The 16,977-nt window shown below is 40.3% G+C and overlaps 1 protein-coding gene across 1 annotated transcript in view; it reads right to left on the bottom strand.

The window, feature by feature from the left end:
- Positions 1-16,977, bottom strand: part of LOC121186097 (A disintegrin and metalloproteinase with thrombospondin motifs 16) — a 51,236-nt gene that overhangs the window by 18,592 nt on the left and 15,667 nt on the right. Inside the window, exons 5-12 of the mRNA XM_041044722.1 lie at positions 15,898-16,100; positions 13,936-14,019; positions 13,172-13,331; positions 11,372-11,477; positions 10,687-10,824; positions 6,809-6,962; positions 3,652-3,747; positions 312-460 (exon numbers count right to left, since the gene is read on the bottom strand). Of these exons, the coding sequence (XP_040900656.1) occupies positions 312-460; positions 3,652-3,747; positions 6,809-6,962; positions 10,687-10,824; positions 11,372-11,477; positions 13,172-13,331; positions 13,936-14,019; positions 15,898-16,100 (1,090 nt within the window). The remainder of the gene's footprint in view (positions 1-311; positions 461-3,651; positions 3,748-6,808; positions 6,963-10,686; positions 10,825-11,371; positions 11,478-13,171; positions 13,332-13,935; positions 14,020-15,897; positions 16,101-16,977) is intronic.

Below are 16,977 nucleotides of genomic sequence, written 5' to 3'. Positions count from 1 at the left end.
GACCTGACTGCACCTGGTTAAGAAAAAGTTAGTTACAGCATGTCACTTCTCTTAAAGGCCAAAAACTGCTATTTGAGTACAGATGGAAAAAAAAACACAACATTTTAATTAGTAATTTAAGCTAATCACCTATTGGCTCCAGTTCCATACTTAACACACAGACATGACAGTGGTATCAATCTTCTTATGAAAGTGTTGCCTAAAAATGTCCAACTGAGCATTAGTTGCTTTACATTTTTGTGCTGTTCTCATTTTGCTAACATGCGCTGCTGTACCTGTTTGTTAAGCACTGTTGCTGAGTATGTCTCTACCTGGGGTTGCTGCACTGCCTCTCTCGATAAGTGACACCGCTCTCGCAGCTCCGTGAGCAGGCAGACCAGGATGACCACTCTGACCACTGGCCATGCTGAGGCCTCGGGCCCTCGTCACCCTGTTTCACACACTGGCCCCTACGACACCACTGGAGAAAGAGAGAGAGAGGAATTATGGGTGGGATAGAGGGAAGCAGAAGAAGGGAGGCACACACAAGCAAAGAGCAAAGTCTTTAATATTGTCCATAACATACAGACTTTCCAACGGACCCTGCCCTTTATCTTCCTTATGATGACTGTCAACCCGTAGCAGAAGCCTGTAGGATACAGCTTTCAGGTCTCAGCATACACATGTATGGCCACGGCCTTTTTGCTGTCAAAACAGTTGTGGTCCAGTCCTGGTTATATACTCATAGTCTGTCAGTGAAACTCCAGTTGTGCTGCCTTTTGGACAGTCTCTACCTTGAGCTGTCATCAGCTAGAATTAACAGAGCTAAGCCAAACACAACTGAAAAGTGGAAAAAACGGTCTCATACCTGACAAGGATATTCTCCTAAAATAATACACAATAATACATTGCCATTGTGTTGTACCATCATATTTGCTTTCCATGTTGCCCTGTGCTGTGTTTAACCTTTGCTTTTTGGCTCATTCCCATTTTTCTTCTTTTTAAAAGCACTAAAAGCAAAAAAATGTAACTACAAAAACATGAAACAGGTTGAAATACCCTTGCCAACAATGCACAAATCAACATAGTAATGTTTCTTCATTGCTGAAAAACATCCTTATAAACAATTTTAGTTCTGAAACAAAAGAATACATATCTGCCAAGGCACTGAGATAATTTAACTTCTTTCCAGTGCAAATCAGCTATAAGTGGGTGGAGTATCTGCCTTTTTGCGACTTGTTTATTAGTATTTATATCTAGTTTCTCTGTAATTTCTGAAAGAAGTGAACTGGGTCAGGCAGATTTTTACTATGCATTTTTTGATATTTTTCCCATGCGCTCCCAAATTGCCCTCCCAATCTTGTTGCTGCTAACTTCTACTGGTGGAAAGCAGCTTGGTCAGGGGGCCACCCTGACCAAGCTGCTTTCCACCCATGAACACTACCAAATGTGTTCCATGAGGTAACCAGGCAAGGCAGAAGAGGAATATCAAACTGTACTGGAAAGCTGATGTGAAAACTACATGAAATGATGGAGGTGCTGCAGGACACACATGCTTCATACGACAGGATCAAGTTATTTATTGTATGTACTTCAAAAAGGCTGAGTCATTAACCAACGAACCAACCAATCACGCGTTACAAAATGAGCAGTGATTCACTCCAAATCCCTTAAAGTAACGTGAGAAGACTTTGCAAAATCTAAACTCTCTTAAAGCAACATTATGTCACAAGCTGTTTCCTGGCACAGCAATGAACTGGATTTGTACATGTCAAGATGACATCAGTGGTCACAATATACACAACTGTTTGCCCTGGAGGGATCTCAAGCACAAACACACACATACATACACCTACACACACACACACACACACACACACACACACACACACACACACACACACACACACACACACGAATATTGATAGCCGGCATATGTTCAGCTGTTCTTGATCTCACTGTGTGTTCATGCCTGCACATGAACCCACAGATGCATACACACTAACACACACATACACATACACACACACACACACACACAAACCCTCCTCCAACTAATCTCGTGGTCCTTGACTACAAACTAGAACAGCTGATTTCCCCTCAGTTTTCCCCCTGCGGCTGAGTGCCACAGATTCCTAAGTGAGCCTGTCATTGTTTGTGTTCAGTTAATTGTCCCGTGGAGAGAGAGGGCGGGATTAAACCATCAAGTTCAATATATTGAGAAGCAAATGTCGATGAGGGGCTGTCAGGGGAGAGAGAGGGTAAGAGAAAGAGTGAGCCTTGGGGAAGAATCATCTTGAAAGAAGAAAAAAAAAAAAACAAAGAATAAATAAAGAGCACAGATTGCTTTTTGGCCCCAACCCCAATGGCATATTTTTGCCATGTCAGCAACAAACCAATTGCAGCTGCTCCCTGAGGTAAAATAATAGAAGACGACTGTGGTACCTCTATCAAGAAGGGAGATTTTATTGACGCTGCACTTAGATGAACTCAAATTTAAAGCACAGTAAAGTCGACCAAAACTCTTCAAGTAGTTTACAAGTGCATTTATTAGTCTGTATCGGGACACAACGACATTGGTGTGTAAAAAGACCCAATTAAAAGAAGTGCAGTGTCACACAGTTCAAGGCTCTTTTTCTCTTGAAACAGCCAAACTAAGTGGAAGTATCAGCACTTTATAACACTAAAATGCTTAATAAATGTTATTTTATAGCAGTATCTCCATCAATTTAGCCTGTTCACCTTATAAAATACAATCATGCTTTGTGCCATTTACTCACTCATAATAAATCCCTTGGAGGTATCCCTTGGAAGAGGAATGCAAGTGTGTGTCTGTGTGTGAGACGTCTCTTTACAAGCTCTACTCCCTCTGATATTAAATGCCGCACAGTTGATAATTAAAGGGAAAAACCGCTCTGACAGTTGAATTCACTGGGCTTGAGCGCAGCTCAGTCTGTTAATACTGAAAGGGGAATCTGAAAACTGTCACTTTTAATGTTCTTGTTTGAATTGGGTTGTTCTTGGAGGTTATTTTTTTTCACCAAAACAGCAGGGAAATGTTTCTGTGAGGCTGTTGTTTGGTGCCTTTTATTTGTGGATTTATTTGGTAAGATGTTACCATGGAGCCATGCATTTGCAACAGTCAAAAAAAAAAAGAAAAAAAAAACATGCTGTCCTCATTTGACAAAATAAAGCAAGGCTTCTTTAAAAGTGGAACAAATGCAAGACAATTTTGGCTCATTTGGCTAAAATGGAACAAAGGTTATCTTAGGGATGATATGATTAAATGGTAACTATCTCCTGAATGGATGGTGAATTTAGGTAAAAAAGATGAATGATATCCTGAAAAAAGAAGTATCTAGCTGCATGTCCCTGCTAGCTATTGGAAACTTCACTGGTATGACCACTTGAACTGCCTCAAAGGCAATGGACAAAAAAAAAATCTAATAGAAGTGAATGGGTTCTCATGCCAGTCATGTGATGCCACTCCTGAGATGACAAAGCCTGTGAGTGTATCATCCACTCTCTTGAACCCACACACGCACACACACCAACACACACACACACACACACACACACACACACACACACACACACACACACACACACACACACACACACACACACACACAAAACAAATGAATAAAAAAATTAAACAACACATTAATTCACCATATCAGGACCGCAGGCAGAGCCTTCTGCAGCTGGCATGAATTTGGTCTCACACTTCCTCCCAACACGGTGGCACCACAGAGCCTTGCAAATGTCCTGGAATGACATGAGAGGAAGGCAAAGGGTAAATTACAATGTAGTGCTAATATGTCTGAGATGATCAGTATGCTTCTCACAACATCTGTATACAAAGCAAGCAATGGGGAGAACAATAAATTATGATAACACTGTTATTTTGCCTCTTGAGAGCTATTAAAACATGTTGATGGAAACTTGGGGGACTATGGATTGTCTGAATAATGATCTTCTGGCAAGCTATCAGTGTGCAGCAACCTTGTATCTCCAAAATATTTATGCTTCAGTAGCTAGGATAAGAGAATTTAAAAAAAAAAGAAGAAAATGCATGAAATTGCACACAGGCAATGTCATAGTCAGGAAATAATGTCTTGTTTTGTTTTGTCCTGTGTTCATGTTGTCTTGTGGGTTTTGCTTTTATTTTGAAATGTGTTCTCCTTTTGTTCCAGGTGGCTTACCCTTCCTCTTGTTTCCCACCTGTGTGATTGTTTTCCCCGCCCTAATTGTTTCCACCTGTTTCCCCTTACCTGGTGTCAATATACCTTGTCAAGCCAGGTTTTGTATTAGTTACTTTTCCTTGTTAGAGCTATTGTTTTCATTGCTAGATTTTCCTTTGTTACTTTTACCATTGTGCCTTTTGTCCTTGTATGAGTGATTTTTTGTTCTCACATTATCTCGTTGCCTCTTGGAGTGATTTTCAGTTGTACTTTGTAATAAATTATTGTTTATTTATTTTGTTTATTTTGTACTTTGTCTTCGAGTCGTGCATTTGGGTTCAGGTCCAAGTACAGCCTTAACAGGCAATGCATGAGTGATAATCAAACATGCATATCCATTGTTTCCAATGCAGAATCAGAAACCAATTAAATGGAAAAAAAAAGCTGCAATCAGTATTTTATATGTGTTATTTACCTAACAGTCCTTCTCAACATACAAAAAGACAAAGAGATAATCCCATGTAATAATGTGCATTAATCGGGCACAACTACCTTCCCAAACTTACATGATGTCATAGCTGTGTTTCTCAGCAGTAGTCTGAGATTCACATGGGAACACCAGGTGGTTTCCCTCCCTGCCTGAGAAATACGGCCTGCTACACTTTAACATCAATTCTATTACTATCTGAATGAGTATATCAGATTTTGACAACTTGGTGCAGATGCTGACAGGCCACTAGGCCTCAGCTTGCTGCTGCCAAGAGCCACCAAGGAATCCATCCCAAGGCCTCTTTGTCCAGCTGTTTTGCTTGCTCAAGCCCTTTAGAAGTGGTAAAAACAGCAGAGAGCGGGCGAAAGAGGGAAGGAGTTGACAGAGAGCGAGAGACACGGAGAGGTGATGGACAGAGTGAGACAGACTGAGTTAAACAGAGAAAAAGACCCATACATATTATTTTGCTTTTTGCTAGAGTAACCGAGCTCTATCTGACCACAAACACCATGGAGAGTATCATCTGGTTCCTCCAGTGGTACTTTATCTTGACAACGCCTGCCAAGAAGTTTCATGAAATATGAATTCATTACACGATGAACTGCACCGCAGAGGCTGATACTTGAGTGTTTTTTATGAGTAACAAGTGTCTGGAAAGACAGTGAGCATTAGGGCTGCTTGGGGATTTTGGGGGTTCTGCGCACCTTGATGCTACCAGGTGCATGAGCAGAGACGATATAAGACCAAAAACAAAACCATGAGGGAGCAATTCTCGAATATCTTATAGCTGATATAATGCATGGGTGTTTCAGTGTTTAGATGAGTAGGCTAGGGAGGATACAATGTGTCAATATCAGGGGTTCGAATCTAACCGATAATCTCTGTGATATTTAAAACCTTCTTTTCCAACTAGAGACCAGGTTTATATGTTTCGCAACAGCATTATCATCCTCCATCATGCTCTTCATTTAAATGGAAAATCTCAAAAGTAATCTTGTAAAAAAAAAAAAAAGGAAAAAAAAGCTAAATAAAAACTTTGCCTGCCATTTCATACCAGTTATTTTAAGTCTTATAATAACTGCCCACATGCTATAAACTCACAATTTAAGATTTCTATCTTCTTGGAGGTAAAGATTAGTTTACTTTGGGGTTAATTAGTTACCTATGTGATTCCATGTTCCATTCCATGATTAATCTGCAAGGAGGCCTGGGGCAAAACTGAGTTGTGGTCCCCTATTAACCCCAATCACACTCATCTCCGTACCTCAACTTCATTTGATTACCAGTTGATTAAATATGATTGTATTTGACCAACACAGCATTGCAAATTGTGTTTATACAAATCAGTTATCTAAATTAAATCATGACAAATGAAGTGCTGTCAGAGTCTGGGTTCCTGGGTGATTTTTACCACTGTTAGTCAAGTTCCACTTTATATTCTTTAATACATCTGAGAGCTCTTTGTCAGATTGGCCCCAAAAGAAACCAAATACGACTGCCCCACAACAAACAAATATATACTGATTCCACTGACTGTCCTTTTTTTGGAAGGACAGGTGCCTCTCTGGTTCAGGATTAGATGGGGTTTGGACTTATGAATATCTCTAATCCAGGTGCAAGAACACCAATAATTTAAGGGACCTTAAGTGTGTCATAAAACAATGAGGCAATCTCAATCTTATCTGGACCCAGGCAGGGTATCTCAAACAGCAACATCAGCAGTAATGAGACAATGGGATAGCAACAAGGAGAGATTCCCATTGGCAACGCTCCAGTGTATATTTAGTCATCCATCCCATGAGTAGTTCATGGGCAGCATTATAAGTCTCACAGTTTTGTGTGCGTGGATGCATCTTTGTGTGTGTGTGTGTGTGTGTGTGTGTGTATGTGCATGAGGGCATGCTACCCTAATCAGTTTCTCTTTTACTTCCTCCTTCCTTTATTCTTCCTTTTTTCCTCTACCTCATTCTCCCCATCCCTTTCTTGATTTCTTTGTTTTTCCGAGGAAACAACTGCCATCAGATTGTTTTAATAATTAAACACTCAGGTTGCAGTGGGTGTGTTGAGAAAACCCCTGAGAGAATCGTGACATGGGATTTTTAACTCACTTTAAAATTAGCATGGGATGGCATAATTGAGTCAAAATCAATTTTACCTTCTTAAAATCAAGGGTGCAGAGTTTGGCCTTCTCCCCAAACTGCCATTTGCACTGTGTGTCTGCATCGTACAGCTCGCCAGGCAGCTTCTCAGGGTATGGATACTCCTTGACTGCTCTGGGTTCATCTGATAGGCACAGAGCCTGAGCAGAGCTGGATGAGAATAAATGAGAACAAAAGAAGAAAAAAAGGAAAAGAAAGGGCACATGATGAGGAAGGATGTGGGAGTGAAGCAGAAGTGGCAGGGTGGGAATGAGGATAGCAAAAGAAAGAGGGGAGTGGAGGTGAACAGGTCAGGGAGGGGAAGAAGGGGTTAAAGATTAAGCATGAATTTCAAAACAACTTTGGCAATATACAACATGCATGTAACAATGTAAGGTAGCTGGTATATAAGGCTTCATGCTGTGTGCACAGAAATTCCACAACAGAGAGCATCAGTCCATGATATTCCATTGTTTCCCACTTTGGATAGTACCGTAAAGTGTTGCCATGGAGACATAACATGTTGCCAAACTCAGATCCTGAGAGTAATGGTTTTAATGCATCAGACACTCAATTATGACAGACATTAAAAAAAAAAAAAAAATCCATGCCCATATCTCTCATATGCTAACACCAGCAGGGGGTTTCCAGTGTTAACTGATATCTCTGGTTACTATACAGAGATGTTTTAGAGCTTAAACACTGCAGGCTGGGGAATATAATACAAAAATATGGTGGAAAGAGCATGAAAAGGCAAAATATGTTGGAATTGTTCAATGTGCTAGTGAGTGGTCCTGATTGCTTTAGCAGAGTATATGTGTGTGTGTGTGATCTTCCATTGCTTTATGGGTCCTATGTGTCTACAGAGAACAATGGCTGCTCTGCAAGTGCAATATTCTGATATTCTACATTATTCACATAATAACATTTCTGCAAAATAAATTACATTTGTGGTGTACACAGCAGGCGCACGCGTAAGGATTGCGGGCAAGCATGTGTGCAACCAATCGCTCACTCGCACGTAAAATTACAAAGCCCATGTAGCTAATTTGTAGAATCTCAGGACAGATTCCCTTTAGAGCAGCTTTTTGTGTCCACTGATGGAGCTGCAAGAGGCTTAGAACAAAATGTTTTTCCCTTTGAGCTTGTAAGCACTGTAGACCACAAGATTATCATCAGCTAGAGATAAAAAAGAAAAAAAAAAAGGAATCTGAAAAGCACCCATTCTTTTCAAGGATTCCCTGCAGATCTCCTGACTCATCTCTTCCAGACAACAAAAAATCTGCTGGGCATTTTCTATCACCCATGGTTTGTTAATGCCACGATCAGACCACAGTGAGAGTCACTGTGGACTTTGGTTTGGTTTCTTTGTGTTTTTGTTTAGTATTTCCTGATTTATTTTGTAGTTACATCCCTTGTGTCTCTGCACTGAAGTTACTTCCTGTCTTTGTAGGGTTTTTTTTCCCTCCTTTTGAGATTGCCTGCCCCACCCTAATGTGTGTCACCTGTTCCCAATTATCTCTTGTGCATTTAAGTATCTGTGTTCTCCTATCTCCTTGTCATTTGTCTGTGCTTGTTCTACCATGCTCACTTCCTGTGTTTCTCCCTGTTTTTGCTCACGTAAAAGTTCCTGAGTTTCCTTTGAGTTTTTGTTTCTGTGTTTTTCCCCTACATTGATATTTTTGGTTTTCCCGAGTTTTGTTCCTGGCTGTGTGAACTTTAGTTCCTCCTGTCTCTTTACCTGTAAGCCAGTGATTTTTTTTCAAATTTTGTTATTAAAATATCCTAATTCATGTGTCCCATGTTCCTGGAAACCCCATAACAGTTGATGCATCAAAGACAGCAAAATCATGTTATGTGGGGAGTGAAAAAGTCTCAAAAGTCTTGATGACATATGCCAAATATAAAACACCTGTGGCAGTTAACAAAACACTCAACCAAAAGAACATTTAAAGGACCAACTCAACATTTTGTAGCTGGAGGCACCAGCTGGTTAGCTTGACTTAGTATGAAGACATGGAGAAACAGCTATCTTGGCTCAGTCTGAAAGTAACAGAATCCACTTGAAAGCTCACTTATTGAAGTGAAAACTGAATTGTGATAATGACAATTTGCTGACAGCTTGCTGTTTTTGTTGGGGGTTATATATCCGACAATTTCTTGGACTCTAAGAAGTTGCCAGTTCAAGCCAAGAGACAGCACATAACACCTCACAAAATGGTAAAATTGTCGTTTTACACTTTGGTTTTTGTATGAATTTGTACAGATCCCATGAGCTGTCTATTCCCTGTTTCCAGTCTTTAACACATACATAGTTATCATCCAGATTTGACAGTGGCATCAATCCTGCCATCTAATTCTCAAGACAAGAGCTTTTACAAAAGACACAGAGATCATGGTTAAAAAAACTGTCATTTGTGACATGTTTAACTCTGAAAAGAAAAGAAACAGGACCATAAGAGAATCCTGTAACTTTCACTTATCACTGGTTTTTCACTAGCTCTCATTCAAACAAAAACAACTCCAAGTGGCTTTTAAGGGGATTTTGCTTCCCCTGCCATGAAAGTTGTCCATCCATTTTAGGCATGACAAAGAGCTCAGATAAAGCATCTGACTATACATAAAGTGTTGGCACAGGCCTCTCTGTCATAGCTGACTGAGGCGAGGCAGATTTAGAGTGAGAGTGATGCAGGACTCTGTTGGCTGACACAGCGCTCCCCTCCACAGCAGATGAAGACAGAGACTTTCAGGAGTCTCAGTTAACTTAATGAGACACATTCAGCCAAAAACAGTTAAATATGATAACACTCTGTTGATTGCAATTAGAAAAAACGTACAGCATTTCAGCATTTTTATCATTCAGTGATTACACAGGCAGACGACCCTCGGCTGGCTCAGTGGTGCAGAGATCCCCTCCACGTGGCCTCTGGGGGTGATGGGAGTTTAATATAAGGCTGACAGGTCTAACAAGGGTGAGGTCACTCCAGCTCTAATAACTCAGCGAGGAAATACACTGTCTGTCTCCACCACTCTGAGAGGGGAGACCTGACAGTTCAGTTAACACACTGGTAAATTTAGTGGAGGGCACTGGCTCTGGGCTATCTGGTTTCAAGTACACAAACACACACACACACAAACACGCACAGACACACAGAAACACAACCACTAGCCACAGCCAGACGCTATGTCTGTGATGCTTGTTTTTCACTTGGGTGAGCAGGCTGCATGCATGAAAATGTTATCGTGTTATTGCACAAACACATGCACAACTTTCTCCCTCACACGCTTTCCCTCACATGTACCTTGACATACAAAACATATGCAGTCAGTAAAGCAACACTTACAGTAGAATAGCAGCACCACATATCAGTTAACTTAGCTGCCACGTTAGCTATGTATTTCAGCCTCCTACACACATGCATACTGTAGGCCTGTTTGTCCTTTCTTTAGCAAAAATAAAGCAAGTCCTGTAATCATTATAACATCAGTGCAGTTTTTCACTTGGCACTCTTTGGACCAGAGCAACATTTGAAACTGAAGTATCTGCTGCTGACATGTTTTTCCTGCAACACATGTTCATCTATCAGTAACACATGTTGAATAATATAAACACAATGCATTCTAAAAATGACTGTTTTAATAATTCTCTTTTATAAACCGATGCAGTGCTTTATGTTTTTTTTTTTTGCATGAGCCTTTAACAAAAGCTGGCATGAGGATTTCCTCGTTACTCATCAATATGCCACATGGATGCACTGTAACTCTTCTGTCATGAAAACTTAACTCTGTTACCCATAAATGTCAGCATTAACAGTAAGTGCTTCTTAAATCAAATCTTTTTGAATCGTTCACCACAACAAAAGCAAAACAGTAATGGTAAAATATGGCTGCTTACTTGAGGAAACGGCTGAGGTACTGGCGGCTGCAGGCAGACCAGGAGAAGATACCATTGTGACCGGCTAATGTGGGGGACATTATGTTGCCCTCTGACTTCTTACAAACATTACCCTCACCGTCATGGACCATTCCAAAACTGGCAAAATAAAAAGAGTAAAATATTTACCATGGTGAAGTTATGGAGGCCGGGTTCCACGAAAATGTCACAGTGTCTGTATTTGATCAAACAGCAGAAGACAGCCTGCATCATAGGAATGTGTTTGTAGAAAGGGTGAGCGAGCATAAACAGCATTACTGTGGGTACCTAATGGATAAAAACTTAAAATTTAAATGTGCATTAGAAGTAGGAAGCATTTGTTATTCAACCGGATTGTTTATACCAGGGGTGTCAAACCTGTTCCACAAAGGGCCGGTGTGGCTGCAGGTTTTTGTTCCAACCAAGCAGCAGCACACCAGACTTGACTCATTTAATCAACTGATCTCAGTCTTCAGACAGTTGATTGGTCAAACTGTGTGCTCTTGATTGGTTGGAACAAAAACCTGCAGCCACACGGCCCTTTGTGGAACAGGTTTGACATCTATGGTTTATACTGACAAATATTAAACACATGCTGCTTAACTTTTCAACATATTTTTTGAGATTGGTTTGAAAATGTGCTGGCATGATGTGCAAAGACCCTTACTTGTGTCCGGATTCATGGGCAATGGTGAAGGCCAGACCTAGGCCTGTGTCTTCATTAATGGTACAACTCCGGTACTTGCTGCACATCCCACTAATTGGAGCAAACCCTGCAAAATTGGTGACACACTTTTACAAACTGTACATCACTCAGGTCCACTGAAAACTCATTCTAGTCTCAGCTAGTTGTGGACTGCATGCAGAAGAAATATCAAACACACCATAACTGGGTTAACATCCCTCCATATGTTAAAATACGGGACTCTGTGGGCACATTCTCAGATTCCCTTGCTACCTTTCAATTCACTTTAAAACATTCTTCCTCTGTCTTCACTTCTTCCTCGTATCCCTCCTTCTCTATTAAACTCCCTTTTACTATTCAGCTCCCTTTACGCCTCTCTCTGTCCGCTCTCCTTCTGTCTCTCCTCACATAGACACACAGACTCTCCTCACGCAGCACCCCTGGCTCTGAATCAAAACGGATAATACTCGTGGGGGCCTCCCTTAATGTTTTTGTCTTTGTGCCTCAGGGAGAATTTAGCCTTGTGTTTGTTATTTTACAGCTCTAACTCATTTGCTAAAGAGTGCAAAACCCCTAAAGTAATGTTCTCATGTACATAACTAATGTGAATAATGATACTAAACATAAGAAGGCAGACTGACTGTGAGAACTGCCATTTAGGTCAGGAAAGTGGTACATCATTGATATAATATACAGGTTAAATATGGAGGAAAACAATGAGGCATAGGGCTGTGACGGTTATGCAAATAAACTGTGTTATTTACAGACTGGTAGCTCTAATGGTCATTTTGCCTTCCTCTTTGGGAATTAGTCAGATCTAACACTTTTTTGACTGCACACACACACAGAAACACACACACACACACACACACCTTTGAACTGGGCTTTCATAGCAATGATTAGGGCTAATGTTAGTCTCAGCACTTTGAAGTCAAAACTTTAAGTCTGTTTGAAGGTAGTGTCTGTTTCTACGCACATGTATGTCTGTGTGTGTGTGTGTGTGTGTGTTCATGTTTCTCTGGGACACAAAATGGAAGCTTTTTCTCACAGTGTGGAAGACAACAATGTGTTGGCATGGTCATTACCACAAACAAGCTGTTGTTAGTTTGTTAGATGGTGTACACTCACGATGACTGAGTGTGTGTGTGTGTGTGTTTAAAGTAGCTGAACTCTTTTTTGTCTTGTAAGTGAAAACGTGAATTAGCATATTTCATTTATTTATTTATTTTTTTGCTTTTTATTCTTCTGGTTTTGCATCTGCAACAAGCTGCATCAAGCTGATCAAACCGACCTTCTGACCACTTTCTTCCTGCTCACAACTTATGATTTTTCTTTTTATATGCTGTTAAACTTTATATTACTCCATATTAGTGCATGCATATGTGATGCTGTGGGGAAGAAAAGATCTGAAAGCTGCAGATCTTTTTAACATCTGTTTGTCTGGTGTGATCCTGGGTCACACCGTGTGACAGATGACAGGGGCATCTTCCCAGAGAGAGAGAGACAGACAGCAAGAGACAATGACATATTTCTATCAAGAGCAACAAACAGACAAAGAATGGGGACAGATGACATACGTGTGACTTTGACAAAATGAGTGAGTTTCTAGTAAAGCACTCTTACTGTCACAGGTCTCTTTATTTTAACATTTGGAGCAGTGAATTTGCTGCAAGTCCTTTGTATTTTCCCAAATTACACTTTCAGGCATTTTCTTTCTGCAGAGTCTATACTCCTCAATGTTTCTTGAGCAGTGCAGCAATAAACAGGGCAATTAAGACATACCAAGAGTGTCACAGGGTTCATTTTTCCAAGAGCAGATGTCGAGTCCTGTGAGGAGGATGGCGTGGTCGTGGCGGCGTCCCTCTCTGCCTCCCAGAGTTGACTGCCAGTGGCAGAAGCTGTTCAGTGTGTGGTCTGCATGGTGGTTGATCACTAAGCCATCCTGTGAGATAGATCAGATAAAAGGAGGCAGAAAGAGAGACAGTGTTGTCTTTATGGAAAGAAGCAATTGTGGACTTCAGTGGAAAAAAAGGCAGTCAAATTAAACATCACCTTCCTCTAATTAGACACTTAGTTTATTTTTGGATTACCAGAGCCTTGCCTTGTCTTTACAATCAACCTCCAAGATCTTTGGCGTACTGTATGTATGTTAGAGGCAACGTGAAGATGTGAGAGGGGAGTTGTCCTCAAACTGCCTGACTCTTGACGGTACCTGACCTGTTTCTTCATCTCCCTCCCTCTTTTGCTCATGCAGTCTTTCCATCTCCTGCTCTCTGCAAGAATTTCCCTCCTGAATCTGGCAAACATCCAAGAAATGTATATCCTATAATTAACCAGTGTAAAAGTCCTTAGTAGTTAGGACAACCCCGGGAAAATCTCTGAGAAACCTAGGAGATGTAGACCTACAGGCATAAAAACAAACAAACAAATTATGTTTTTTTTTTTTTTTTGCATTCCCTTCGTTTCCCTTCCTTAAGCTCCATAATGTCACTGCTAACAAAGATCAGGGTGCTTAAGGTAAGGATATATACTTGAACGAAGCTAACCTGCTCTTCATCCAGAAGCACGAGGCCCACAATCACTATGTTGATGTTCCCCCCTATTGTGCCATCTTTGAAGAGACTGGAGACCTAGAATACACACAAACAGATGTTATTACATTTTTTTAAAATCTGTTATTTGCAAAATGCTTTAATTTTTTCTGCAATCCATTCATCAAAGCCCTGTCACTGTGGCACCTTTCTGTTTACAGTTAAATATCAATGCAAATTGACTTTGACAGCAGTTAAAAACCTGAAAAACTTGGCCCCCCAAGACAATTTAAGACAGTGTCCTGCTGAACACAGGCTGAGCTGTTTATTCCCAACCTGATTCCCTGTTATCCCCTTAAACCTAGGGAGCACAGAGATTTTAAGAGAGATTTGAAAGGCTTCATGATGTCAGAGTGTTATTCTGCCATCTGATATGCAGTTATTAAAGCCTTAAAACGCAGACCCACCTCTGAAAAGAAAAGTGCCTGTCAAAATGCTTGCTGTTCCAAAAAACACCCTGTAGCATCTTTCACACATACAATCAGCTAATCACTTGTCTTAATCATGAATACTAAGCACCAGTTTAGTTCTCTGTGTCTGTGTGATATTGTAAATGTAAACTTTACGTGAAATAATTGTGGTTGATATTTTCATATACACTTTAACTATATTAAGGCTAGAGAGAGTCTGTGTCCAGGAGACAACACACCTTGATGTTCCTGTAGAAATAACACACACAGCCGTTTTGATGGTATCACTGAGGTATGATAGCCACAACTGCTGTTTCCTATTCAGCTTCTTGAGCTCACACGAATATCTGACCATCAATCATAACAGTTTGGGCTTTGAAAGTGGACTTCTGATCTTTTGGTCTTGTTCACTCTCTGTATTTCTCTTGAGCCTTGTGAATAACTCAGGTGCCACTCACCAGCTTTTTTTTTTTTTTCCGTCAGGAACACTCTCATTCATTCCTTATGTTCCTGATGTTTGGTCTTCCTCTGCACTGACTCACGAGAAGACACACGGCTGTGGTTTGTTAGAGAATTCGAGCTGAATTCTGAGGTCAAAGAGGCAATCAAAACCATTTACTTAAACTACGATATCCTGGAACACCAGCATTTCGGTCTCACACACTTCAGCAGATACAGTGAATCACCGTGTTTTCACTGCCTCATAAAAGAAACAATCACCCCAGTTTCCATAGAGCTTCAGTGTTTGGTCATACAGAATGTACAGCATATTTTTTTAAAATCTGCAATTACAAAATGTTTTTGAAGTCTTTCCACTTAGGCACGAAGAAAACATAAATCTGTGCAAAAGCTGGAAAAGCATATCAAATTTAATTTTCAGCAAATATTAAATAACCTTTTCTGAGACCCATGGGAGCTGGCAGGTGGTGCAGGGGGTTGGGTGTTTTCTGTGAAACTCCATACTGTATTTAAGTGATTCCTCTGAGGCGGCCTGTGACTACTCCAACTTGGTTTCTACTATAGGGAACCGTGTTTTCAAAATAGATGGATTATCTTTGGATTTGTCAGTCAGTCATTAAGTAGCAAAACGAGCGTGACGGAATTCTCCTGCAGATCAGCTGAGAGGGACGAGGGTCACTGTGAGTGTCGCGGCGATGATCTCACCCAGATATCACTTTCATGTTTTTAGATGTGCTCTCTCTGATAAGTGAGAATAGAAGACAAGGGTGTCCAGTTACTAAACTCTTATCTACGGCAAACTTATTTATGTATGGCAAATCAATTTCAGCTGATGTTTGCTTTTTACATGCTGTATAATTACAAAACATGTAAGAACAATTTTGAATTCAGGCTACGGACACTAAAAACAATGTACAGCTGAGGCTGATGGGAATGTGATTAGTTTTGGAGGTATTTGCTCATTAAACCAAAGTATTCAAAAAAACGTGAAATCCCAATTTAACCTCGATCATGTCTTACACTGTAGTTGCAATTACATTTCTCTCACCATATTTAGCACAGTAAGAACATATGTGGTTATGTTCTCATGGCCGTGGTTGTCCATCATCTTTCTGTCCACCACCACCAGCGTCTCCACGTTGAGTTTCTGATTGGGCTGGTTCTTCATTAGCACTGCCCTTTTGTTCCTGGGGATGAACTTGTACTCATCTGGGAGGATAAAAACATCCTCTTCTGGAGGTTTGGGCATGTCTAGAAAACAAGATGGAGAGAGGTAAAGGGAGGTAGAATGAATTAACTTATCAACTGCTTTCAAGCAAAGTTATGTGGTAACAACTGAACTGAATTAAACTTTAGGTAACAGACTGTGGCTGCAGAGTCAGTGTGATCAAGAACAAACAGCGAAGTAGTGGGTTGTAAGTGATTGATGAAAGAAAAAAACACTAGTGCATATAATAACAATTTAATAGCAGTTATAACGTCCATTACAAATATACAATCCTTCCGTCTCACAGCTGATTATACTGTACGTTGCACAAGATTTGAAATGAATCTATAGCTACCAGCCAAATAGTCACCTTGCTTGTGAGTGTTAACCAGCGATTCTGGCAAGCAGCTGACAGCCATTCTGGATGATTAACTATACTCTTACTTTCATGACCTGATGTCATGGATAAACTGCAAACTGAGCTTTCTTTCTGATGTTGACTCTGGCAGTCTCAGTGTTATCCTACAGTAAAGTGTGAAACCACAGCGTGTGATGTACTATGCATTAGCAGCACCTACAGCAAGTCAAATTTTCTTGATATTATACAAAAGCTTCACATGCTAAGAGTCAATCCATTTTTGCTGTCTGTGTAGTCTTCATATGTTAGATAAAGGTAATTTTGAATGGTGCCCAAAATGTCAGTGTCACTGATCAGTTTTTTTTTCCTGAGGGGAAACTGTTTTATTATATTATTATAAAAATGATGACGAAAATTGCAATCAATTAACAACACAGGCTTATTGTTGAGACTTATCAGCACTTAATTTTTTAGCAAACATGTGACTCAGACAAACACAAACTTAATCTTATCATAAAATGCCCAGTTCTCCCCTGTTTTTAACTCTCCTTTTGAAGCTGGGC

The sequence above is a fragment of the Toxotes jaculatrix genome, chromosome 8 (assembly GCF_017976425.1).
Source record: "Toxotes jaculatrix isolate fToxJac2 chromosome 8, fToxJac2.pri, whole genome shotgun sequence".
Taxonomy (NCBI): domain Eukaryota; kingdom Metazoa; phylum Chordata; class Actinopteri; family Toxotidae; genus Toxotes; species Toxotes jaculatrix.
The sequence above is the reverse complement of the archived record's forward strand: the minus strand, read 5'-3'. Positions and strand labels throughout refer to the sequence as shown.